General features: G+C 39.3%; 2 protein-coding genes across 4 annotated transcripts in view; both read right to left on the bottom strand.

The window, feature by feature from the left end:
* LOC111229918 (serine/threonine-protein kinase Nek7) overlaps window positions 1-12,322 on the bottom strand; it is a 62,342-nt gene extending 50,020 nt beyond the window's left edge. Inside the window, exon 1 of the mRNA XM_022756469.1 lies at window positions 12,012-12,322. The gene's annotated coding sequence lies outside the window, so the exon portion shown is untranslated. The remainder of the gene's footprint in view (window positions 1-12,011) is intronic.
* Window positions 12,323-19,528: 7,206 nt separating this feature from the next.
* lhx9 (LIM homeobox 9) overlaps window positions 19,529-27,665 on the bottom strand; it is a 9,950-nt gene continuing 1,813 nt past the window's right edge. The window contains exons 3-6 of one of the 3 annotated variants that reach the window (XM_022759547.1): window positions 26,686-27,044; window positions 26,047-26,052; window positions 22,881-23,083; window positions 21,950-22,204 (exon numbers count right to left, since the gene is read on the bottom strand). In XM_022759547.1, coding sequence (XP_022615268.1) covers window positions 21,950-22,204; window positions 22,881-23,083; window positions 26,047-26,052; window positions 26,686-27,044 — 823 coding nt within the window. Of the gene's footprint in view, window positions 19,598-21,949; window positions 22,205-22,880; window positions 23,084-26,046; window positions 26,053-26,685; window positions 27,045-27,665 lie in introns of those variants that run through there. The other 2 variants (XM_022759628.1, XM_022759466.1) reach the window with 2 other exon arrangements.

Here is a 27,665-nt window from a genome sequence, read left to right as displayed (position 1 = left end):
TTCAGGATGTTTGAGGGACTGAATGAGCAAGATGTTGAAAGTAGTCAGAGGACTGTAACCAGTGCAATAAGAACAGTCTAATAGTGGTTGTACTTCCAGCTCCTGGTTGTGAATGGTTTGAGAGCAGAATTCCAATGTTTAGGGTGGCACATCTTTGAGACATTAACATAAGATATCAAAAGACATCAAATATTTATGGCTGCACATAATGACTGATTTTACGATCAATTAATCATGCATTTTCTTGATTAACTGATTAATCATTTGTCTATTTATCATCAGAAAACAGTGAAACTGTCCAGCACAATATCCTACAGCCCAATCAAACTGTCTGAAATTACTTTTTTTGTCCATGTAAAACCTAGAAATTTTATTCAAAAACATGAGACTATAAAATATTATTGACTACTACTACTACGACTACTAAATTGTTGACAACTAATTGTTGCAGCTGTATTCTTTTTGTTTAATTCCATGAGAGAGCACAGCGATCACTGTTGAGGCAGTTCAAATGTGGCACCTTAATGTGAAAAGCCCTTAAGTAGTTTAAACTGTTCGGATTGAGTCACCACATCAATGTAAAGTGTCATATAGTGGACCACTCTGTATGTTGACTCATCTATATTGAAATACCTTTACAGTGTAACATAAAAGTCATCAGCAAAACAAAAGTAGAAACAAAAATGCTTAAATCTATAATTATTTAGTTATTTGATTATTAAAGCTGTTTTGTAAAGTTTCTAGGAGCATACCTCAGTTCATTTAAACATTTGAACCAAATATCCACACCCAGATCTGCACACCACAGCATGACGAAGATCCCAAGGCTTTAGGTTGCGTTATTGCCCCATGGCAACAACTCATGGTCTTTCACAATGCAAAACAGAGCATTGCACAGCAGAGCAGAGCTCCCAGTGCTCCAGGACCAATAAGGGCTTTTTTGTTAACCATGTCACTGACTGACCACTAAATTAGCTTCATCACCTCTGGCACCATGATATCGGATGTGACATTCTGTACCACAGGGCTGGGGCTTTGTTTGTCTGTAAGGCTAGAGGGCTTATGGTGGAAAAAAAGAAAAAGAAACAAAATGGGGACAAATGAGCGAATTTCACAAAAAATTGAATAAGGGAATGCCACGCTCAGTTTTTTGCTCCGTTCTAAATAAACAATTCTTTCACACAGCATTTCAACAGAGTTTGGTCTTTATCGTGGTCTTCAGCTGTGCCTGAACCTCGTGATCATGCTAACAGGAGTCAACAGATGAGAGCATCATCTTCCAGGCTTCAGATTCTGAAATTACATTACACTTCTTTGTCCTCTAGCAATATCTATGAAGGAGGAGATGAAGCAGCAAAGAAGGAGGTAGCTTGACACGGCTCATATGAACTGAAAATGTCATAAAAGTAAACTACCAACGATTATAGAAACTTGAATCTTCTGTGGTACAACAGCAAATACATAATTTGGCTGAACACGCAAAGACCATTACAAAGAAGACTTCATGTGTCATTTGTTGTTTACACTAGAAATTACAGTATAATAGGTTTATACAGGGAGATTACAAAGCTACCCTGCATGCAGTTCAGAGCTCAGACTGAGTTCTAGGACAGCAATGTCAAAGCTGCAATTGCTGACCCATCTCTGTGTTGTTTGGAGATGATGAGGCCTGTCATTTGAGTTTCTCATCTATGAAACAACCATTAAAAAACATCTGGTGAATGTAGTATATTTTCCCTCCACACAAAACCAGGAGTCTCTCATACTCCCTTCTCCCTGGATAGTTTGAAGCAGTTACCCTGTGTCAGCATCGAAGTTTGTCTAAAAGGAAATGACAAGAGCAAGATGTCCAAATCATTAGTAATGTGAGAGGAGCAGTTCCCAGGCATGTATCGTTACATAGTTGAGTGCTAACGTGAGGGCTAAGGCCTCGTGTTGGGGCTTTACTGAGCCCAAGCCTTCTCATATACTCTGAGGGGGACGGGGAAACAGGACCACAACCCCTCGGCATCTCCACGGTCAGTAATGGAAACATCCAAGACCCTGAACCCAAAACAACCTAAGCGCAACTCTGGTACTCAGAGAGAAAGAGACACCAAAACACAAAGTGTGGTCCACACATTAATGCAATACACACAAACTCACACAGAAATGAATATAAAACTGAATGCATAAACTGAACACATACTAATAGTGGGCCCATGGGAACATGGCTCCACAAAAATCAATCTTAGGTCTGGCTCTGGTTTGGTTTCAGCCTGCTGTGGCTTCTGTGGTGGGCCCTGCTGGCTGCCGCACACACACGCACACACAATCTTCTAACCAGATCCAGAGCACTGCTACGCAATCAGAGGTCAAATACAGTACTGATGTTGCATATGAGTGTGTGTACACCCATGTTGTTATTTACTGCCAAAGAGGATGACTCCTAACTATGAAACCAACAATAACATAACTATTTCAGTTGATTCCAGTAGCATAATTTATCCTGTCTTACAATCACATCACATTGAAATGATTCAGTTTGACCACATGATGTGAATCTACAAAGCAAAACCAAATTAACAGCTCAAAGTAGGTTTTCTTCAAGGTTTTGTTTTTACACTTTTGAATTTGGAATTTGAAAAACAGAAACTGTGGGATGATTAATAACAGGGGCACAGACAGGAAATCATTGTTCATTTCTAGACATATGGCTCTGTCTTGAAGAGTAGGTGTACCTTTGAGGAAAAACTTGGGACTGAAAATAAATCAGGAATAATGCGACTATATAAAAGCCAGTCAACATTTTTGGAACGGGTACTTGAGAAAATAAAATCTGCAGGCTTCTATTTCTTTGCTTACCATTTCTCCATTACACTTCAATATTCCAGGGACAGAAATATTTGTTTTGTCTGTTTTCTGTGCATAGCAATGGAGTGAAAAAGTGAGAAACAAAGCTTATTCTTCTGTTTCACTCACTCTAAACTGCTCCTGATAATGTAGGCCAAAAGCACATGCCAAACACCACAAAAATCTACATTTGGAAACAAATTATTATAGACGCATATGAACTAACATGCATGTGAGCACAGCACATGCATAGGCACACACTCACACACACACAAATGAACATATGAGACAAACGTTTATTTTTATTCCTCAGGCACTCATCCTTCTTTGCATCAGTGCATCAGCCAGCACACCGACAGAGCATCCCAGTATGTGTGCGAGTGTGTGTGTAAGGAGCTGACGATCAGAGAATAACGTTACCCCTTAGGGGTCTCACCTCTCTCCATTCTCGCCCTCCTCCCTTATCCCTCCTCTCTACTCTATGCCTGCAGGGATTTCCCTTTGCAGTTCAGGAGAGATGTCAGACCTGTTCCACCATCCCTCACACAGAGGCGGACTCTGCCCTCCATTCACCCAACATCTGTAAAACTCCACCAATCAGCCTCATTTCTAGATATCAGGTCCAAGTGAGGCTTAACAGGACCACAGCTAAGTAAAAATGTCTTCAACTTAACATCAAAGACACTATTTGTTTATTTTTAACCTAATTCCCAGTGCATATTAATTCATATCAGCTGGACACAGAATGCATTCAGAGACATGGAGCAAAGAGGAATCCCTGGCTAATAACTAGACCCTCAAAATAAGTGAACTCAATAAATGATCATTCACAAATATTCATAGCCCGAGAAAGCAGGGAATAATCAAATCTCACAACCTTGTAAACAGTCTCTTTTATCGAGCTCATAATAGCTGGTACAGTCTAAATCACTCTCTGAATTCTGTCACTGGATCCATCCCACTCCATCCTCAACAACAGGAGATCAATTCTTTTCTTTCTGCTCTCATTTACCACTCTATAATTACACAACCCTGCTGAAACATCATAACCTTTGCCACATATATAATCTGCCATCAGAAACGGCACAAACAATGAGAACCTCCTTCTTTGAATCATTACAGGAAACAGCACTGCCTTCTTATACCTGAGGGCAGCAGTTTGCATGTTAAAAGCCACAGTTTTGCTTTTATACCCCTTTCAACATAAATACGCAAAATTAATCCAAAACACTACAAGGCCTTGGAGAGTTTGGTCCATTGAGGCATCATTAAGGCTCTTTGTTTTATTTTTATTTTCATAAACCTGAGCTTAATGTTCCCACTAGAACTGAAACGATTAGTTGATTAATCAATAAGTCAATCGACAGATAATCCATTAATTGTTTTAGTCATTTGTCAAGCAAAAGAAGTGAGAAAAATTCTACACATTCTCAGGTTCCAGCTTTCCAAATGACAGGATTTACAGCTCATCTCTGACATGTCTAAGAGTAAACTGAATCTCTTTTGGACTGTGAGTCGGACAAAACAAGACATTTGAAGACATCACCTTGGATTCTGTGAAGCTGTGATAAGCGTTTTTTCATTAGCATCCTTTGATGCTCTAAAGATTGACCAATAATGAAAATAATTATTAGTTGCAGCCCTAGTCCCCACACATCCAGAAACTGATTACAACTCAAGCATCATCACTGGTCTAAAAGGACTATATTTGCTTAACACAATTCTTTGAAAAGAATTGTGTTAAGCATTGAATTAAGGTGGGCATCTGGATAAACTGAGCAAAGCCAGTTGCAATTTAGGTCATTCATGCAGCAATTAAGAATCTGTTTTGTTAGATGCAACATAATATATAAAATAACAACTATGAACACAGAGGTTTGCTAATCTAAAATACATAGGTTTGAAAATCTAAAATGTTATTTACTGGATATTTTAATCCACAGTATCATAAAGAATCTATAGTATAGTATAGGCTCAATAACAATAAACAAAAAATGAAAACAGCAGTTACTAAATTACAGAGAAAGACAGAAGGGAAGAAAGAGAGCAAGAGAGAGAGGAAGAGAGAGAAAAAAGCTCCACAACAGGGGTTGAAAGCAGCTAAACCAAAGAGGTCTTCCCTGCCTCCTTCACATATTAGAATATTAATATTAATGAGACTTCCTGTTTTTCCCCCCTCTGTTTTTTCCCCTTAGACGATTTGAACATGAAAAACTTAAAAAGCGCAAATTCCAGGAGTTGCGTATCACAGTTTGACCCGGAGCCACACAGCAGACACCAACCATGACAGACTCACTGTTCAAAGCAAGCGGGAGCTGCTTTCATCAGGGGATCCTGGTGTTTTTTTTACAGTGTGACACCACCAGCCCATGCCATCTGCCTTTTTCTAAAATCAGAACTTCAAGATGTGCTTTCTGCTTATGTGTTGTTTTTAGGTGGGCTTCACAACCAAGGCCCAGCGTCACGCAGGCTTTTGCTTCTATGCTGCTTGCTGACTGCTGTTTACAGCCAAGCCCTGCAGTGTGGCACAATGTTAAATATTCACTGTTAAACTGTCAAGCCAGAACTGGTTGGGAACCCAGCCAGGCATTCACAGTACAGTACCATTAGATTCTCTCCCTCTTCAAATCCAACCGAACAAAATCTATCACTCTTCCTCCAGCCAATCCAGAATCAGAGCAGCCTACTTCCCTCCTCCTGCCACACGCCCACTTTCTGAATTGCCTAGTCTCCTGAGGACTCCTTTTCAATGCCCATCCTCCTCTATTCATTCTTAAAGTAAATTTTCTTTATCATAAATAAATACACACAAATACATTAACACGCATATTGTTTGCACTTAAAAGACACCTCTGCTCTAGGCCTGAGTAAGCCTCTGCTGACTCCTGATGCCTGCCTTCAGACATCTGTAAAATATTTTTATTCAGTGCCCCAATACCGCACTGGCAAAGGTCTCTCATCCTTGGCTTGGCAGGACTTCTGACAGAGCCAGCCGGCAGCGCCATACAGGCCTAACCCCTGCTGCTGCAGCTTCCTGCTGCTCTGAGGGAGTCAGGCTGCCTGCCTCCCATTGACAGAGGGCCAGGCTGGGCAGGGAAGAGGAGGCTGAGGGGAGGCCCTGGGGAGAGAGGACCCCCAGGAGAGGAGAGCAGAGGCAAGAATGGGGGACAGAGTCACAGAGACTGAGGGGTGGGAAAAGTCAAGAAGTGGTGAAAATTAAATAGGGAAGAGGATGGCTAGTAAGCAAGAAGTAAGGGTCTAAGACATGAGGCAGTAATACGGGAAGAGGAGCAGAGATGGGTGGCATGGAAGCAGAAAGGGAGCAAGACAAAAGGGGCTCGAGGACAAGTTAGGCAGCAGGAGTTGAGGGGAGCTTCTCATTATGACTCCTCTCCCTTCTTCATGCCCCCAGGCCTTGACCACAACCTCAAAGCCCCAGGCCAAACCAAGGGACCAGAGGGACCATGGAAGACTGCTGTGAGTCAGGGTACAAACGCAGAGAGAGGAGAAGAGGGGAGGGGAGGGGGAGAAAGATGTCCCCAGCACCCAAACAAGGCAGCATGAAACAAAGAGACTGAAAACGAAAAGAATATGGATTTCACAAATAAGTTGGGTTTTTTCTCCTGTGATCCAAATCATGTAAGAGGCGTTTTTACAAAAAATGATCTGATATTTTTTTCTTCTTCATAATATAGCTGAACACTGCATTCAAAAAGTAGGTCTATATTAAAATTAGTAAAGCCAATCCAAGCTCGACATTAAGATATTTAAACAGCTGAAAAGCACAGCATTAAGAAAATACAGCCCGTATCACAATGTATTCTTTAATAGTTCCCCATAATATTTTGTATAGGTATATGCTATAGTACTCTGTATAATAATAGTAAGATTGTTGGTTTGGAACTGTGCAAGATATGGTGGAAAAGAGTTGGTCCCCAGCATAAGAAAAATATTGTGTTCTAATGGAGTTTTCAAGTAGCACTTGCATAGCTGGTGGATCTAAAAAATAAAATGTAGTCGAACATTTTGTGTGATCTCCTTTTAGCTTTGCTCTCTCCACTAGTGGAGGAACAATGACAATGTGAATACTATTAATTGAAACTACTTCTTGTACTGTTTAGCAGTTTAGTCGCCTGCAACACTGTGTGTTAACGAAGGACAATGAGGCATTTATAACAGCTGGTATACCCAGAGTAAAATGAGTTACAATAAATAAAGACTCTGGCATTACAAACCTGATAGACAAATTTAAAAATGCCTTAATCAACCCTGATCCTTATCTTGCAGTTCAACTCCTGACGTCACTAGGAGAGAAGAAGAAACAGAACGTGAAAGAAAGAAAAAAAGTGCAAGAGAGACAGTGAAATGTCCCTGGCTTTCCACAATGAAAAGGGGGAGGGTAAAACAGACAGTCTGTCAAAACAAGATGCTCTCATACAAATTTGCTCTCTTCTGGAGCAAATCCCGTGTGAAACATTAACGCTCATTTGTGGTGAGGCTGGAACAAACGCCCATAGCACAGTCAGCAAGCAACACAAAAAAATTCTCCCTCTCTCATTCTGTTCATGAGTGCAAATTCATTCTGCTTTTGTCTCATCTCATGACAAATGCATACTGTCACTGTCACTGATGTGGTGTTTACAGTGGCATACAGCATCTTGTAATTATTCTGTGAAAGTGAATTTGTATCCTGAGGGACTTGTATTTTTGCATGTGGATAATCAAAAGAGATAGAGCGGGAGAGGGGACGATTGGAGAGTGATCTCCAATGAAAAAGGAAGATACTGCTTGAGAGCCATCTTTCCAGGGCAGTTCACAATATGCCAACATGACTCTGGTAGCTTTGTTTAGATGACAACAAACTGCAGCTTACTCCTCAACATGCAGTAACCTATAGGCACAGTTCATATACTATAGGTAGAGATAGATATGTATAACATAATGCATGATGAGGTAGCCCACAAATAGCATATGTAGGCTGACTCTCACGTGAAAACAAAACTCAATAAGCGAACTGTGCAAAATATGAAAAGAGTCAGTGTACTTAAACAACTAATTATAATAGCTGCATTACACAGCCATTTCAGTCAAGTCAGTATGTCCAAAAAGTGCACACAGCCAACACCATGCTATTTCTGTCAATATGTCAAAAATGATGAAATATCAACTCATTTTCTGTGTAGAATAGTAATAATATTAATAATAGCAACATAATATCCAAGTAGACCTTGTTTTAACCTTTCCAGTATGCACTGGAAAAAGGCAAGCGTAATGTAGCTATTTATTTCTTCATCTTTGTTTAATATTTTTTTTGGTGCTTAAAGGCTCTTTAGTGTAAATGTGAAAAATGCCTTTAATGTTACTGTTTTAATTATTCCATTATTTTAATAGGTTCAAAACTCCATTACATTTTAGAGACTTGTTTTATACACAGCAGGATTTCAGAGCCAAAGAGAAGACCATGATTGTGAAAAAATAAGCATGAATAAAACCTTTTCAGTCACCCTTTGCAGGGAAATAACCCACTGATATTGTGTGGTCATGGCATAAGCTGACCAAGGGGCACTGAAAGCGTTTCATAAACTTTAAACGGGGTCTTAGGTCAGTAATTTTTGTGTTTGCATGTCTTTGTAGTCTGTTTCCCCCCAGAGCACTATAGAGCCCGATGAGAAAAGGCATCAATGCCATAGTGAAATTGAGAACTTTCACGTGACGTGAGGAGCCGCGAGGCATCCTCCAAGGATATTTGAATGCTTAAAACATCAGTGACCCTTCATAAGATAGAAGGGAGATGGATATGAAAAATATTGACAGGCTGGCTGTTTGAGGGGAGTGTAAGAAGCTGCTCAGACAGCCCACTCTCATTGCCAAAGACCTTACTCTAAACCCTAACCAAACTGAGCCTGGAAAGGAAAGACTCAATTCTGAATTCTTCTGGGGAAGGCATCTAGCTTGTATTTTCTTTCTTTATATGTTCTTGCATTTTATCATCTGATAATGTAACAAATAATTGCAAAGCCAGAACACATAAGTAGCCTATATTCCGAGCAGTGATCTGCTACCTTTGCCAGCATCATTTCTGTACAACGCTTGGCCAAGGTCTTTGACATCATGCAAAAGACAGTGTTTAATGTAGCTCAAAAATCGCCTAAGGAAGCATCTTCCTTCAAATATGCTTTGTGAAAGAAAAAAAAAAGAGCTAACATTTTTTGTTCTTTGTGAAAACCCAAAGGCAAGATGACTGTTACAGTGGTCAGATGACAAATGTCTCTGATCTTTAATCCAGTAGAGGGGCCAGCTCCAGGGCTAAAACAGGAAACTCTCACAGGATAGAGCGATTTGGTAAATTCCGCTACACTAAATCACTGCTGTGGGTACAGCAGATTTCTCCACACCAATGAATAGCATTTTAGGTTTCTCTGTGAATGTCTTAGCAGTAGAAAGCCATTAAAACTGCACTGATAGAGAAGATATGAACTGTATGGCCTTGGCCAGTATTTATGCATCTTAGCCCAGGCTAAATTAGAGATAGGGCAAAGCCTGGTAAGTTTACATATAGATATATATACATATCTGTGCTTCTAAGAAGGCTCTCTTCTTTCTCATGAAGTAATGGTATCATCAACGCCTCTTCCAATAATCAAGTAAAATAACTTGTGAAGGGGAAAAAGTCAAGTAGGATGAAGTCTGACAACAATACTCTTTCTGTGTGCTTCTATTTTCAGGAGTTGTCATTCAATCAGACTAAACACTACTGATCACCACTGCTATCACAACTTCCTAGTCTGGCTACTCTTTTTTACATCCAAACACTAGAACAAGGCTAAATCATTAAGTTTAGCCAAAGCCTGTCAAAAGTAATCTACCTCTCGTCAGCTGAAATTGAAAGTGGGATATACTGGCAGAAATCCCTCGCCACAAAGAGTGATACAAACATTTGGCAGTGATTTACTGCTCATCCGGTTCGTGACACATTCCTTGATAGTCAACTTCACAGAGCCAGCCTGTGTTCATCTCCATTACCTGATGACGCTGGCACACTCAAGCCTGTTGTCTTTGACAATGATCGAATGTGGCAACAGAGAAGTGAGTAATAATTGGGTCAACAAGGTATGTCAGTTCCCACTAACTCTTGTCTGAATCATCTCTCTGCAGCGTAGCCAAATGTGATAGTATGACGCCTGAAATATTTGGCTGTGATAGGCAGCGACAGCAACATGGCATGAGATACTGTTTTCAACCTTTGTGTGACCCATAAAATTGTTAGGCCAGAGAGAGGCACAGCACAAAATACCTGTATGGTTCATCGCTGAGTTTTATTTTTTATTTTTTTTTCACAACTATTGTTGTCATTATTGTTATAATTAAAGATGAGACAATACAAAATGGTCCACTCAAGTCCGGACAGAACTGTGAATGCAATCAGTGTGACAAGGTTTTGCAATAACCATTCTGACTCACAAAAAAAGCAGTGAGTCACACAAGAAAAACTTCCACCTCCAAAGAAGATTTCTAGATTTATTTTTCATTCAAATAAACCATCTCTTTACAACTACCAGTGGTTCTCTTCCAAATAAACTCTGTCTTCCAGGCTATAATTCTTATTGTGTTGAACAGTCTGAAACAGAGAGCTGGAAGCAGCACTTGGGCCAAGTGTTTTTTCCAGACAGAGATGTATCAGGATACAATGCACATTTAAACTTCATGGTTTAGAAAAGCAAACTGACACAATTTCTTTTAAAGTTATTTAGTAACATTTGTTTTGTAGTAAGACTTGTTAACACTGTTATAGGGTTTAGAATACACCGCTGGCCTTGTGTTCACATTTCCCACACCTATGATGGTTGGAACCAAAACAATAAAGACCAAGCTGGTTGAAGTATAAATTAATTCATTTAATTGCGCTTACATTTAAACCTTTTAAATTTAAATCAATGATTGAGAAATTATGAGATTTTTTATTTTAAATTGGTATGTGAGTTAGTTTATAGGATGCAGATGTAACATTCAGGTATACAATGTAGACATATGTAGCCAAATGGTTATATGCAAGATATGCCACATAACTACAATGTCCATGGTTCAGTACTGGCTGGGTAATGTTGCATGTGATTCCCCTCTCTCTCTCCTTGATATTGTTGTTTCCTGTCTGCATCTTCATTACCCTGTGTCTAATAAAGGTGAAAAATGCCTAAAAAATAAAAATTCTTAAAGAAAAATAAATAGGCTATTTAGAGACCCATGAAAGTTATCTACTTATCAAACACGTGGACTTTAAAACTCTCACTTTACATAAATAAGCAGGACAAGCAGAAAATGTGGCCAACTATTTTTTGTACCTGTTGATTTATGATGGCACAGCCCGATGTTGCCTATTGTATTCATTTGCACGGGTGTATATCACAGATATCACAGTGTTAAACTCTACATTGAGTTGTTTAAAAAAATTTAACCACTGACAGTGCATTACATTTTAGTAATCCACAGTAAAGTAGGCATGTTGAGCTGAATGGATTTTTAGCTGTTACAGATATATCACTTTGGAGAACTTTTACTACTTCTACGGAAGACAATTATAAACCCCACACACGGGCGCACGCGCGCATGCCTACACTGCAAAGGGAAACAGACCTAAACCAACATGAGTGTAATAATGCAGAGTAAAGAGACGTGCTCTGCAATTTCATCTTTAAGAGTAAAAGTTACACTTGCGTTGTTAATTGTGTTGTGCGTGTACTGTAACACTGTAGCATGACATCAACAAGTGGCTACTTTATTTGACTACCGTCTTGTTTCCACTACAGGTTTAGTTACATTACATGGCTATGATGCGACGCGTAGAAAGCTGCGTTGGATAGTGTTTCATTCGCACACTCTCATCATAATATTACAGTGTCATCATTAACTGTAACTGACATAGTCGGCTGGGCTATATAATTTATAGGTGGTGAAAGTTAGCAATGCGGCATGCTAGCAAGCTAATGGGCTAAGCTAGTTAGCGAACTTCGTAGAAACTTTTTCAATTGCTTGCCAAGCTCCAGTTTACACAACAACTAGCGACAACTGTGAGTAGTTTAGTAACCGAGTCGAATTAGAGGGGATAACAGCTTACGAGAGGTCCATTGGCTGTAGCTCAGTTTCATAAGTTGAGTGTCAGCTAACGCTGTCTCAGTTCTTACCAGGAAGTGGAACTCTGTTGCTAAGCTATTCCTTCTTGACGTTGAGAGCTTCTCCTGATGGTTATGGCGGTTGTCTTTGTTTTGACTTTCCCTTTCTCTCCAAGGTCGCTGTAAAAAGTTGACTCGGTGGGCCTCTCTTCCTGCGTGGCACTACTGAGCCTGAGCGTTCAAAACTTTTTTGAGGAGACAGAGCCTGTGCTGTAGAGCCAGTCGAGATGTGTACGTGTTTTCAGACAGTCTCTCCACTAGGCCTCCCCGACCGCCCCCCTTCATCACCGCACTCCTGACCCGTGTGCCAGTAATGTAAACAACCCAGCATTCCCGGAGCGCAGAGGAGGGGCAAGTGTCAAAGAGTGGAGGAAAGCTGTCAAATACCGCGAGATTCAACAGAGAAACTCCAACACAACCCACCACATTACCCTCGTTTCTAATATTTTCATTCCCATTGAATGGGAATGAAAAACTTCCGTGATATTTACAGAGAGAAAGAGTATGATGGCGAGTGTGAAAGTTCATTCTGACCTAGGAAACAGTCAACACTCAAGTTTTACTTACTAGCTTTTTCTGGAGCTTTCAACTCCTCAGTGCAGCCCTGTGGATTTGTCATTAGGCCTTTGGTTGTAGTATCTGAATATTTTGGTGTCCAGTGTTGGAAGACACACAACAATAGTTAGAATAGTTAGAAATCTTCAATAAAAGCAGCAATAAGAAAAGGACCTTCTACAATATAAGGTCATAAGATAAGATCCTGGCACATTATAAAGAATACGGTCTGGACCTGCTCTATATGAAAAGTACCCTGAGATATCCTCTGTTATGATTTGGCACCATATAGCCTAAATAAAACTGACTTGACTTGACTTGCAGTGGTCATTGTACTTCACTGGTGAAAATTCCCTGATTAAAGTTACAATTAATGAGAAACAATGTTGGTATTTTGGGCCCATGTTGTTGTGCAACCCCAGGAAAGTTTCTTGCTTTGCTCAGTTGGTAATCCAGCCTTGTATTTTATTATTATCATTAAAAATGTATTATCATTTTACGCATTGCAACTGTTAAAGAGAGGAAGTCTTCTCTGTACTTGAGCATAAAAATTCATTCTAGGCCTTGAAAATATCTCTGTGACAAAGCAATCATAATTCAGGGTCCATGCACATACTTGCTTTTTCCACAGCTTTTAATTATCTCAGTCTTTGTCAGCAAATGGAGTTCATTCCAATTTCATGCAGGTAACAAATGAGCAAAGTCAAAAACTAAACACACAGTCTGGTTGTTTAATCTATTAAAGTGCATCATATTTTATAAGCCGATCATGTGATTTGTTTGTAAAATCTTGATCTTCAAAGTAGCGAGTAGCAATAGCTGTCAGATAAATGCAGTACAAGTACAATATTTCTCTTTGAATTGCAGTACAAGTATAAATATGCATGTGATTGAGATTGAGAAGAAAAACACAAGTTCTTCATCTCCAAATCAAATTTTAAGTACTGTATAGTAAATGAACTTACTTTCACCCACTGTGGGTGACTCATAATTAAGTTGCAACAGAACAATGAGACTGGTTTTTCTAACTTTGTTTAGAAATACGTATGATGATTCATTGAGGGTGTGTAAGGACGTGTGAGTGTGGATGTATGCAAGAGAGAGACAGAGGCAGCCAAGGCTTAATGGATTCTCCCGAACACGCACACAGATCGACACAAAGTCTTGCTCGCTAATATCATACACATATGCATGCAGAGTACCCACATATCCCATGACACACACACACAGTCTGTAATTGGGAATATCATGAGAATTTATTGACAAAAATGGTATTGCAGATTGACTCGCATGGACAGTGAGAGCATATGGAATTGATCAGCTTACTTTGCTTTGATAAAAGCTTCCGCGCTGATTTCAGACTGACAATTCAAACACTGCTGATACACAAGAAACACATCTGTCTTCTTCCCATCCCCATTGTTAATAATCAACAAGTTAGGTAGGTTTGTGTTTTTTCTCCCTACTTCAATAGCCTTTTTTGTTAACCTCACTGCAAATATGGAAAAGGGAGAGATGCCTGGAGTGTAGGATTTCTCCCCCTTTTTCTTCAACAACAGTTGAAGATTAAAAGAAACGTCTCACAGAAATCTGTCAATTCTGTATGTGAATAATGCTGTGTGGAATTTAATGGCATGAGTTATATTGGGTTTCCTCTACACCCACATTTTCTTTCAATAAGATCAATGGCGCTCAGTGACAGATAGGGACGGTCTTTTGTATCTTCAAATTTCAGGTTTCTGAGGGAATAATTAGATGGATGGATGAAAAGTAATGCATCAGTCTGCGAGGGGAGCTGCACCCAGAGATCCTCTAGTTCAACACGCATGCTTCCACGTCTGTTTGGTAGAAAACTGTTTAATAATCGTGTTGAATTTCCATTGTTCTAAAAGTGGCTCTCTGCACTGATCTGGTGCTTTAAACCAATAGCAAACTTTTTGTGTTCTTTTTGCTGATATTGTTTATTTAACAGAAAGGATTTCCTTTTGATTTGAGGATATTTTTCAGCATGAGGAGAGTATTGTCATCTGTTTCACTCTCTTCCCCTTAAAACTTTCTGGTGTCGCTTGCAGGGTTCTTCCTCCCAGGTGAACCGAGGGAGGCTGACTTGCTAGATTCATAGACATGCTTTGGACAATTTACTGTAGTCATGATGTGTAACTCTTATGTGTCAGGAAAAATTATTCTATTTTTGGCCTTTTTGTTGAATGAATTTGCCCACTAATGTAATCTGATGGCTATTAAGTTTATTTTACAAGAATTTGGCCACTAATGTGTTCTGCTCATGAATATGATCACCAGGAGAGAATATCGAGAAGCACTTCAGGCCAAAATTGATCTTTGTTTCAGTACAGAGAAAAAGGCTAATTTCAGATCAACTGTGAAACTGCTAAGTATCTAAATTGTGAGAGCTGTGGTAGTCTTAGAACACACGCACACTAGTTCAGTTTGTGTTTTCTTCAATATACACATTTCATTGCAATTGTACCTGGGTTTTTCATTGCTTAATATGCAGAATATTTGCACCCAGAGGCTGATAGCGCATTTTAAACACTTAAAAAGGAAAAAATGTTGATGTTTTCACTCATGTCTTTTATATTTCCCTCTGTGTTGTTGATCTGGCTCAGGGGTTAGGTATGACTGCAATGTGGTAGAGACAGAAGCTACAGTCAAAGCTCCTGTGATCGGGTGCAGACTTCATAGAGACCAGCAGATGGAGGGGAGAGGCGCTGCGTGCATCCTGAAGGTTTAGCAAGAACTGAGAGGTTACACTCTACCAGTACAAAGATGACCTGTCACACACTGAAACATGCCGTATCAATGCAGACGAGCTTCCTGTTTATGTACCTCACAGAGCACAGCTATCAGAGGAAAAGAGAAAGGGATTACAGATGGAAATATGTATGAAATGTTGTCTCTCTCTTCATATACCCAGGCGAACTTGGAGGCAGCAAGCATGTGATGCCTGCATTTCCATTTTATTCACTAATTAATGTTGTTTTGTCTTCAAAGCGCAATTGCAACCCATAGTTATCAGCCTTGATCGCAGCATTTTCAAGGTTGTCTAGATGTGAGCCGTCACATAACAAATACGTGTAAATATAGAATAACAGCACAACAGAGAAATAAAGGATTTATGGCATGTGGAGAACAGTGTGCAAATGAGGCACAGGAGAGATAGTCTGTGATAATGTGAAGGACAAAACTGGCATATTATTTCTGCCTAGATCACTCTATAAAATCTATTTTTCAGAGGCTGCTTTTGTGTGTCTGTATTTGTGTTTTGGTGTGTGTGTCTGTGTATGTGTGTGTGTGTGTGTGTGTGTGTGTGTGCATGTGGACCGGCACGTATTTGTTAGCATACTCCTTGTCTTGGCAAACACCCAGCACAGTGGATCTCTCCACCTGCTCTGCATCAACCAGGGGGCAGGCCTCAGTCTCACACACACACACACACACACACACACACACACACACACACACACACACACACACACACACACACACACTGTGTCTCATTCACATCATCACCCCTCTGACATCTGCCTATGTGTGTGTGTGTCTGTGTTTGTGTGTGTCCTGGTGCCGGTGTGTATTTGTGTTAGCAGGGTGGTTGGTGTGCGAGGTGAGGTTAAATAGGTGCCTAGCAATGAGAGGATGGAACTGAGGTGGAACTGGCAGAGTGTCACGCACACACACACACACACACACACACACACACACACACACACACACAAACACCAGTAGTGACAATAGAAACAACACTATCAGAGAAACATGTAAACTGAAGGTTTAGGCAGAATGAAGTCTTATGCCTCAGTGATCATACCATACTTTGTTTTGACCCTGTCGCCTGTCACTGTGTGTGTATAATGTGTGGTAATATATGTGTGATCGTGTATGTGTGTGTCCTTCACAGCGACACACTTTCCTGGAGTTTACAGATCACTCAGTAGGGAACTCATTCTCCATTTGGTTGTCAAAGACAGTGTGAATTCCAGGTGTTGCCAACCACAGTTAACACAACTCCGTTTTGAGATACGTTGAAAATAACCACACACTTGTTGAATTTCACCCAGAGTCAGTTCACCATCTATAACCTCCTGCATCTGGAGAATAACTCTGATACCTACAAGTGTTAGACATAGAGTTAATTTGAACGCTTTGCTGATTTGGTTTCTGTAGTTGTCATGGAGCAAAATCTGATGTCAACCTGATTAATTGATGCTGGAGATTCCCTCTAATATTTTTTGTGCTCGAAGGCAGAGTTCTACATTTGACCTTTATGAGTAACACATTTTTTTTTAGGCAGAACTGACCAAATAGCAAGTCTCAGTTGCAAATGTCACAAGTTTGAGTATAGGTTTGTAAAACCCAAGCCTGATAAACTGGCATTTATCTGGATCACAAAACTATTTGAATGCATGGGTCTCCAGCAAAGGCCCAAACCATATCAGGCACTTCTTCGTCTAGTATACTCTGCTTTGTCTTTGTCTGTACTTTTGAAGTATTGAAAAAGTCTGTGTGTTTGCAAAGGAGCTGCATCACGTATGTGTCATCTATAAATGCAGTGGGGTATATTTTTAGTTACTGGGCAACTTTTGCTTGGGGATTCGAGCTGAAACGGTAAAGCACAGTGTCATAAATATCAGGATCACCCAGGCTTTTATGAACAAACTGCCTGTGTGACAGCAAACATGCAGCATTGTCTACATTGTTTTTGCACAGTCATAATACACAGAGGCTGTCATTTAACAGGAAGAGGAGATAAGAGAGGGGGAGGAGGATGACAGTTGGCAGAGGCCCTCCTTTCTTACTTGTTGAGGTCTCTGCACAGACAGACAATATTGTTCTTATTTTTTTACACTGATTAATGCAGAGGAAAGGATCAGGGGTTGAACGGGTTTATCACACTATATCAGTTGGATTTCATGGTTTTTACAGCAAGTTAATGGACCAAAGACACATGTGGTGCTGAAACGCTTGAATGCAATATGTAGTTACAAGGGAGCGTTATTCAGCTCCCTGTATTTTTTCATTCTTCATATCGTTTAATATGTCTTTGGAAATACCTGGAGTAGGGTGAAGCAATTGTTTATCAGTCATTGCTTATACAAATACACACACATACACATGCTAATGTTGCAACAGGATGCATTCCACCAACAGCCCAACAGCAAACCCCTGACATTCTTGTCAACACGAGGCCATGACGTTGTCCAGACTTTTCATCCTGCAGCTCCAAAGCTGAGCAGGGCAGCCAGGCTGTGTTTGTTTGTGTTTCCTCTCTAGCACCGCTTCCTGTAGCTCCGTGGTGTCAACCCGCCCACCGTCCTCCCGTCAGACCCGGGGAACACAGCCCTGCTGCCACAGCGTGCAGGCACCCCAGCGACTGAGGTTTCCTCTTGGACTGACTGAAGTGTTTGCTGTTTCCCACATTGTTGGAATTCAACACCAGCCTGTTTACTGGTTCCCATGTGGCTTTAGTCCCCCCCCTTCCTCTTTTTTTTCTGTTTCCACAACACACCTTCTTTACATCACATACATAGCATTTACACTAAGTAATGCGATAGTACACTGCCGAACTATGAAGAAATTGTGTTATGACTCAAATCACACTGGTAAATAAAATGTTGCTTGAATGTTCTTTTTTTTATTTTTTTTTTTACTTTTATTACAAAAACATTTATGTGCGCAAATATGTGGATACATTTTTAAATCACTTTGTGAGTTTAAAATAGGACTGAAAATAATTATTGTATCCTATAAATAGCGAAAATGCCAGATGTCATACAATCTATAAGAGCAGCAGAGGCCAAGTGTTTAGGAATGTTATGACATGCACTAGAGATATACTGCTCTTGCAAATATCCACAATAATGAGGTAAGAAGCCAATAATGTTTTACCCTCTACAGTACGCTGAATGTCAAGAACACATAAGCTTGAAGCAGTGCTGTCCATGTCCTCACAATGACATTTTGTTTTTTTTCCACTGTGAGGTACTATATGGGCATCAGGGACGTCATTTTCATATGCTTTATTTTGCAGCTGACAATGAATCATACAGTGAATCAAAGGAAATAATATACATCTCAAGGAAAATGTTAACAAGATGATGAGGCGCATGCAAAATGAGAATCTCTTCTTTATCTGCTTTGTTTTTTCACTTCCTTCCCTCGGTACAGCCAGATGGCAAAGCTCCAGCTCTGCAGTCCCCTTCATACACTCATCATATTTGATGGGCATCCTGCTGCCGAGTTTCAAGGAGGCCATGTGTTTATGAAATGACACTTGTGACAAAAGAAAACTTCTATTGAGCAAGCTGAGTCTTGGGTGGGGTTGCATGGGGGCAGCAGCGTGTGTGTGTGTGTGTGTGTGTGTGTGTGCATTTGTATGTTTGTGTGTAACAGTGTGTGTGGTGGAGAACAAGGATTGTGGGAATGTATATATTGTGCTTATGTAGGAGCAAGGCAGTGGGAAAAAGGTTGTGTTTGCAGTGTGTGTGTATGTGTGTATGTGTGTATGTGTGTATGTGTGTGTGTGTGTGTGTGTGTGTGTGTGTGTGTGTGTGTGTGTGTGTTCGTATCATTAACATCCATACCGTCTTGGTTTGACACTCTAGTCATGTTGGATGCCTGCCATCTTTTAATCACATCCTGTACCTTTCTGTGAGTTTTTTTTTTTGTTACTATGTTACAATACATTTATTATCATTTTTGTGCATTTACCATTCCAATACAGAAAGATTTTTTTTCCACATTGATATCATAAATTTCATACATTGTGGGGTCTCCTCCGTTGATGGATTCAAACATTCAGGACAAACTCTGGTTTTTAAAATAATCATCTGTTGTACATTTGCAACTGAAACAGGTTTTATGGTGGTTGTTTATTTGTTCTCAATTTGCTATCATCTTATCCTAATATTGTCTTTGTCTTCAATGGTGAGGAATTCCCATCAAAGTTTTCCCCTTCTGTTAATACTTTAGGGAATTTTCAAACGTCGGGATGTATGGCTGTAATGCCCCAAGATTTGTTCTCCCTGAAAGAAATGATAGAGTAAGAATATATTAACTACAGAGCAACCTGGCTTTACGGGGTCTGCATTTACTCTTACTTCATTTTAGGTTTACCAATATGTTACGCATAAATATATACTATATATGTATATAGAGATATATCAATATATGCTTTGCAGCATTCCTTTGATCTAAATTTTAAAGCCATGTTCATGCATTAAAAAGCAATTTCATATTTTTGACTGCAGGGTTTAGATGCAAATCCATGGGGCATTACGTTAAAAACCATAAACATCATAAAATAGGAAATAGAAATTAAAAATGGAAGCAAAAATGAGGACGTTTAACTGGTCATTAATAACTGAATGCTTTCTCATTTGTTGATGTGATAAACGAAAACTGTATTCAAGAAAGAACACAAAAATGGCAAGTGTAATGAAAAATAAAACCCATTTAAAGCAAAGTATTTTTATTCACACAAATTTAATAAGATATATAACAACCGTTTGGTCCATAAATATTTAAGGGGAAATAGTTTCTATACACCATCTTTATCAAGAAACAGGGAAACATGGACAATCTTGATAGAACACTTACTGTACTCAACTATTAACACGAAGATCAATATATAAGGTTCTTGGATTACCCAACTATATCTGAAAGAGTGCACAAATGCTTTCTATGACATCGCTGCCCCCTTTTTAACAGGATACACCATAAAAAGATCTTCGGAAATAAGATGCAAAACAGTACAAAACTAGTGAGGCGTCAAAAGGATGTGAATCAGTTAACAAAGAACACATATATCCTGAATTTCACAAACTTTCTCCCAAGTTATAGCATAAGGCACATAGTAGAACTGAGTTAGGCATCTACTTCATTAAGTAGATCTAGAGTACCACTTTGTTCTACAATAGAACAAACTGTGACGCTCACAATGAAATGTTATCAACTCCATTGAAGATTTGCTCTTTCTTTCTTTTCTCTCTATCTTTCAGCCAGAAGAAACATGTTTTTGGTCTGTTCAGTGGCAAGTGTCATTAAAGAAAGTATAAATATGGCCAAAAAAGAGAACATATGGACAATGATTTCCCACTGGCTGCCTCTTACGACTCCACCTATCTGAGGTCATTTGAATGTACATGTCAGCTCGACAAATCTAGTCTGCAACGTCGCAACCACTCAATTTCTCACCCCTTCCCTTCCTTTTCCCTTTTTAAAATCACATTGTTACCCTGAGCAACATGATAAAAACAATAATGCACTTTTCACTGGGCAGTATATTGTCACTGTGCAATTGAGTTTAGCTGTGGATCTATGGATATGCTTACTAGGATTTATCCATTTGACTACGGTTAATCTATGAGGCCAACAAATCTGAAAAAGTGCTCTGTTATGAAAACAGTCGATTACAACAGTGCCCATAAACTGCTCTCCAATCTTAATTTCTCTTGCTGTTTTCTAATTATTGAGCAATTTCTATCAATGTGACTGCATTACATGTTGATCAGTTACCACTGTACAGATTGTGGGATTTGCTTTTTTTCTCTTAATCACAGTAGAGTTGTGAATCAAGACAAAAAATGTGTGTGGTTTCAGCATCTACCTGCCACATAAGCTGCAATGAATAGGTGCTTATAATGCAATTTAGACGTTCTACATGTAGCTCTGTGAGATATCCCAATGTCTGATTCCATCCAACTCAGTCTTAAAGACTGAAACATTCGGAAATAATTAAAGCCTGTTTTCTGGAGTTACCCATATACAGAACATTCTACAAGTTTATTTCCCAAATTATTCCAAAACAGAAAAAAAATCTTTAAATCGGATAGTGCGAACACAGTGCATACATATACAGGTTTCTGAGGGCAAAATATTCATATTATTTTAAAATTTACCAATTAACCATAAATTAGGAAGGGCTCATTTTATCATAATTCAATACAAATGTACAAATCAAGTCAAATCAAGTAAAACTATTTTTCCAGACAAGCTTCAAGTTTAGTTATTTTTTCCAATAAACCGTGGAATACATGACAATTTTCTAATGCCTTCAACTTCAAAATGTCCTGTCCAAAATCAGTTTCTGCATACTGTAGGTCAACTACAGACACGGCTGCCATGCGGTATCAAATGCTACACATTAAAATGATTTCCTTGTGTTTAATGTGGTCGCTGCTGTTCTTGCTCTTGTTGTTCTTGTTTGTGTACACAGTACAGCACTTTCTGTTCCAAGGAGCTGTCTCTGCTTGATTTAAAGGTGTCACTTAAAAAAATAAAATGTAAATTGAGGAAAGAAAATAAAATTAAAATAAAAAAAACAAAAACAAATAAAAATCAGATAAAATAAAAATCAGTCTGCTAGAGATAGCTTGTTAGAAAAGGTTTGTCAAGGTAGTTTGCGAAGGGCTCCCCGAATCATGGCTGTCCAAACTAGAGGTGACGGAGGTCACTACAGTGATAGAGGGGTTTGTCAGGTCTGTTAGTGTGGCCGCGCTGGAGGGGGGGGTCAGGGCCCCACTGTCGGATGAGGGTGGAGGGAGTGAGGTGCCATCAGCCTTATCAACACCTCCATTCTCCTGTCGCAAAACGTTCCTTCTGAATTTGGCTCTTGCGTTTTGGAACCAAACCTGCAAACCAATCCCAATGTGGCTTTTACTTTTTGTGTTTAAGTAGGATTAATTTTTAAAAAGAATCATTTGTACAGTCGTTTACATATCAAGTTATCACAGCTATCACTGTATCAAGTTGCTCTTTCCTTAGATACATATATATATATATCTATATATATCTATATATAGATATATATATATAAATCTTTATATAGCAATTTTCATACATTATTTTGAGCTTAAGGGGCAGATAACAAGGAACCAGTTAGCTCCTGAACACTGAATACAAAAATGTGGATTTTAATATCAAATCAAAACAATAGTCCTATCCGTTTTAAAACGTTCATCTGTGAAAGTTGAATTACACCTTTTTCTTTTCCACAGATAAAAAGAACATGTGCACTCTCATTATTAATAATATAAGCAACAATTTTAAACTCAAGTTTCTGCGCTTAGGAACTACTTTTCTCCTTTCTTTCCCAAAAAAAAAAAACATTTATGAATCTACAAAATTTCAGATAAAAACCCCTGGATATACAACTAATGACTAAATGGACCAACCAAACAAACAAAAACAAAAAAGATGACTTCAGTGATAATTCTGGTGTGAAATGGGAGGGACATGGCGAAGGAGTGGGGTGCAGACACAGATATGGGGTGATCAGATCAGTAAGAAGAATGGCTCTCTGCTTACCTGTAGAACTCTCTTAGTGAGGCCTGTTTTCTGGGCCAGCTGCTTTAAGTCCTTGGCGTCCGGGTTGTGGTTGATGGCAAAGTAGGATTTCATTGTCCGCAGCTGATGGTGTTTGAAGGAGGTCCGCATGCGTTTGGTCTTCTGTGTTGGAGGGTAGGCCTGCTGGTCCCGGTCCAAGTGATCGGTGTCATTCTCGTTACAGCCTGAGAGGGCAGAGAGCAAAACACAGGGGTGGTTCAATGTCCAAAAGAACAACAGCTTGCAATTTTTTTTTAGTTCAGCGAATGATTTAGTTTTCTGTTCTGTTTCCAAATTAATTTTCTATTTGCTCAAGAATTTTCTTGAGACAATGGGCAGACAACTAACTTCATATAGCAGAAATCCCTTCACTACTGGACAGATAGTGTTTCTAAAATCAAGAAACTGTTCAATAACATTATTAGCACTGGTGACTAATAAAATGTTTTAGGACTCAATATTAAACTAAATATCTTGTTACATGGTCAAGGTTTGCAGAGAAAAAGAGATCCATGCTGTCACACTATATCTGAACTTAAGCACATTTCTGTTGACCTAGGCCTGCAGTATTAATAATTTTAATAATGATAATAAGTTTTGTATATGTAATTAGAATATCTGAATCAGTAACAGTCAAGAAACTGATTTACCTAACACAACTGAAATAAATTTTAGCTCTCTACGTATGTATAATGCATTGGAAGTTTTGATTATTATGTTTTTCAATGGAAACTGTAAGTTTAAAAAAAAAAAAAAAAATGATGCAAAATGATGTATTTCAACCGTAGAGTGGGACTGGGTTAAATTATTTCTGCTTGTGTTTGCAAAGACTAACAGGCCTAATGGGCCTCATTTGTCAATAGCTCAGTGTGTGAAATACTTAAAGATGTTGATATGCAAAAACGGATCCCCTAAATTAAACGCATGCATGGCAACAGTGCTGCTGAAATCTTTATCACAGCTTAAAAAAAAAAATCCTAACACAACATTTCCGCAATATATTGTTTTTTTTAAACAGGATCTTTGTATAATTCTGTGCTATTGCAACAAAGCAAATTCTTTTGTCCAATAAATACGTGCATGTGACTAATTAGAATATTTGTGTGATTTCAACCAAAACGTATAGTAAAAATACAATTAATGCCAATTGGTAATTGATTTTGAATTGAATTGGATTTTTCCACAGAATTTAGTATTCATGTTAAGATCTCATCACTTATTTTACTGCAGATGCAGAGGAACACTGGCCGGCAAAGAATAGGATTTCTAAATTATATAGTAAGCTGTAGTAATTTTCTTGTCTCTCTGTAACCACAGAGCTCATCAGCTGATAAAACATCAAATGAATTATATCAACACTTCATCACAAGGACACAATTTCCCCAGAAATTAATTATCGGGTTAAATTACAAATCAGTTTGAATAAGGTAGATTTAACATGTGTGGCATTATGTTATGGTGTGAATTATGTTTTTGTTATATGAGACTACCACTTGTGACACTTATAAGAACCATAAATATGACAGTCATGGACATCTATGTTCTTCTGTTGCAGCCTTCACTGGATCGTGTTTCACTAGATATTACCCACTAGGGGTCTCTATATCCAAACAAGACCAAACTTTACAGTGGCGTGGAATACTCAGTAGACCCACACCTTTCCCTGGTGAAAACAAACATGTATGTGCTCGCTAAAGCAGAAACAAAACTTTAAACAAAACCTCATCCTATTTATCATGAATGTGAGTCTCTTGATCTGCAGATCGATATTAACATGAACAGAGAGAGGTGTAAAAGCTGTGTTAGTGCTATTATAGCACAAGGGGAAAAATACACTTTGGAAAAGAGAAAATATCAATACTAAATCATTCAGTTGTTCTCTAAATGAATTAGTCGTATTTTTTATTTTCCAGTTGATTTTTCATTTTTAATTTGTCAATTTTGAATGTTGTAAAGGGGTTATAAATTCATCATATAATTAGGACATTTCATATTTCCAAAAGGAATTTTACTTAAGCATAAAAAGCCAATAAGCCTCTTTTTAAATTTAAAAATGTCCTATTTTATTTTATTTAAATATCCCAAATGAAAACTATAATATCCCCAGTGGGGCCTTTACTGTGTCTGTGGTGCCTGATAATGAGTTCACAGTGACATCGTCTCCCAGTATTTTATGTCTTTCTCTGTTACTACAGGATTTTCTTTTGTTTGATTTTAAACCTGTTGTGGTTGCATTAGTACATTTTAACGCTCTGTTGAGGTAGGCATATTGTCCCATTAAAGAAAACTTTACAGAACCAACGTGATTATTCCCCTAGCCAGGCATCCATGAGAACTTTAGGATCTGCATAACCTCTTGGAATTGTGTTTACGGATAACAAACCAAAGCCCTTTCAACCGGAGCGCAGAGTGTACAGTGTGGTGTGGCCTCTCCCTGCAGCAGGCCCCTCTGCACGGCTCTGCTGTGTCCCTGAGAACTATGCTGACCGCCGCACAGGAGGCCAGGGATTCCAACGTCACCTTCAATTAACGAAGAACAATTAACGCGCAGATTACCCTTATTCCTCCCTATTCACCGGGAACAGAGGAAACTTGGCGCACAATGACAAACTTTCTCAACCGCACACTAATTCGCAGAAAGCGACAACAAAATGGGGACGCTGCAGGGGGGTGGGTTGGGGGTGGGGGTCGGGTTATAACATTCAGCGATTCAATACGAGATTTTAGATGAAACCGACGTTTAACAGAAGCTTAATGTACACTGTGATGACTGTTGTTTTTTTTGTTTGTTTTTTTTTATTATTCCATCAAAAGGTCAAAAACACGCAAAACATGATATGATTTTGACGATTATTTGGCCACGATTTTTACGCAAAAGTCCTACATTACATCTACACCGTTCGCACACTTTCTGTAGCCTACATTTATTTTGACCTAAATTAGTCTTAATTGCAGAAGTCGATGAGCAGGTTGACGGCGAGGTCAAATTTCGATCATTCTCCGTGTAACACACGCCACAGTGGCAAGCAAAGAAACGGTGCGAACAAGACGCGTGTACAAAAAGCTGCCGATCAATTAGCCCACGGCTTCACCTATATTTGCATAGAGGACAGATGTGGGCTTTTAATATCAGACATGTAAAGTTGACCTATGGCTGCTACAGCTGGGGCATTGAGCAACCGTCTGGATTAGAGAGTGAGGATCTTATCGGAAAAAAAACATCCCCAGATTGTTTTAAGAATTAAAAAAAACAAAAACGTTACTGTTTATTTATTTATTTGAGTGATTGATTTAACCTTAATCGTTTCTGCTGCCTATTTTTTTTAAAGTACAATTAAATGAATACAGCGATACTGTGATCAGCAAAATCCGAGCATCATGTAGATTTTAACCACAATCTAGCAAAAAGTTCCCAAAATAGGATCAAAGGACCACTGGGGGTCTTTCACTTGGTTCCAGTGGGATTTAACCCACATGATGAAAATGGCTTAATGTTTAATTAACATTAATTAATTAATGTTATTTTCTAGATTTGAGAACGGTTAGGTAATAAGCTCACTGCGTCTTTCCTGTAGGTTTCACTGTCCTCCACTGCTGGGCCTGCCCATACAATATAAAGGGGAAACAGTTCAAAGCTATAGGCTACTTTTACAGCATAATCAATAACCAGAAACTTATAACCATTTACAAATTATTTTCTAATAGCCTTTGTAGCCTATATTTAATACGTACGGTTGTATACCTTGCCTTAATGTGAGGCCCTGTTCTGAGCAGCATGCTGTCTCACCTGTGTTGTAGCTGGGTATATCTATCCCCATAGCCGGGCTCTTCCTCTTGCGCGGCCTTCCCTTCTGTGCCGTACCGGTGCCGTTGAAGTAGGGTAGGGTGAGGCCGCCGCCCTTGGCTGCCAGCTCGGCAAAGTTGAGCTGGGGGTGGTATTCCGGTCCCTGCACCAGCGTCTCGAAGTGGAGCCGGCAGTAAACCAGGCTGTCCTTCATGCCGAAGTGGTCGCCCGTGGTCAGCGTCTTGTTGCAAGTGGTGCACGTGAAGCAGCTCAGGTGGTACACGGAGTCGCGCGCTCGCATCACCATCTCCGAGGCCGATATCCCGAGGTGGCAGCGCGCGCACCTCTGCACGGAGAACCTTCTGGAACAGACAAATCGTCAAGACTCCTCATACACAGAGACCAAGTGGGACAAACACAACGACAGAAGTGCTGGGCAAGTTTTACCAAAATATCATCTGCACGGTCATGGGCTAGAAATATGCTAACTGGGTTTTTGGCTTTTTGTTGTGTATCTCAGTGACAAAGGAATGTGTAGCCCCTATATCTGACCCACGTCCCTGTACGTAGGTCAACTATAACATGCCAGCTCACTGACATTACAGTCTGAGCTAATAGCAACATCTGGCCAACAACTAAGTGACGCCTGGTCCATAGGCCATATTTAGTTTAGTGTAAAAATATTTTCTGTGTTTTCTCTTAAATAGCCTAAGTAGAGGGAGTCCACAGCCTCAGTGATAAAAACTACAATTGCAAACCAAGTGTATTTAACATTAAACAAAAAAGCTACATGTAGGCTAAGGCAGGGCTATATGCTACTATTATAATGGTGAGGCAGGTTAACACTTTTCACCTAGCAGAGCAGACATTTAACAGTTTTCTTTTTTGGATTATTGTTACTACTATTGTGCATCATAAATAGCATTCTGGCCTATCTATGGCTATATAAATGTATGTTAAAATATGGGATAACGTCTGACCCA

This window comes from Seriola dumerili, unplaced genomic scaffold (assembly GCF_002260705.1).
Source record: "Seriola dumerili isolate Sdu_G_001 unplaced genomic scaffold, Sdu_1.0 BDQW01000002.1, whole genome shotgun sequence".
In the NCBI taxonomy this organism is placed as follows: domain Eukaryota; kingdom Metazoa; phylum Chordata; class Actinopteri; order Carangiformes; family Carangidae; genus Seriola; species Seriola dumerili.
Note: the sequence above shows the minus strand (reverse complement) of the source record. Positions and strands in the feature narration are given on the sequence as shown.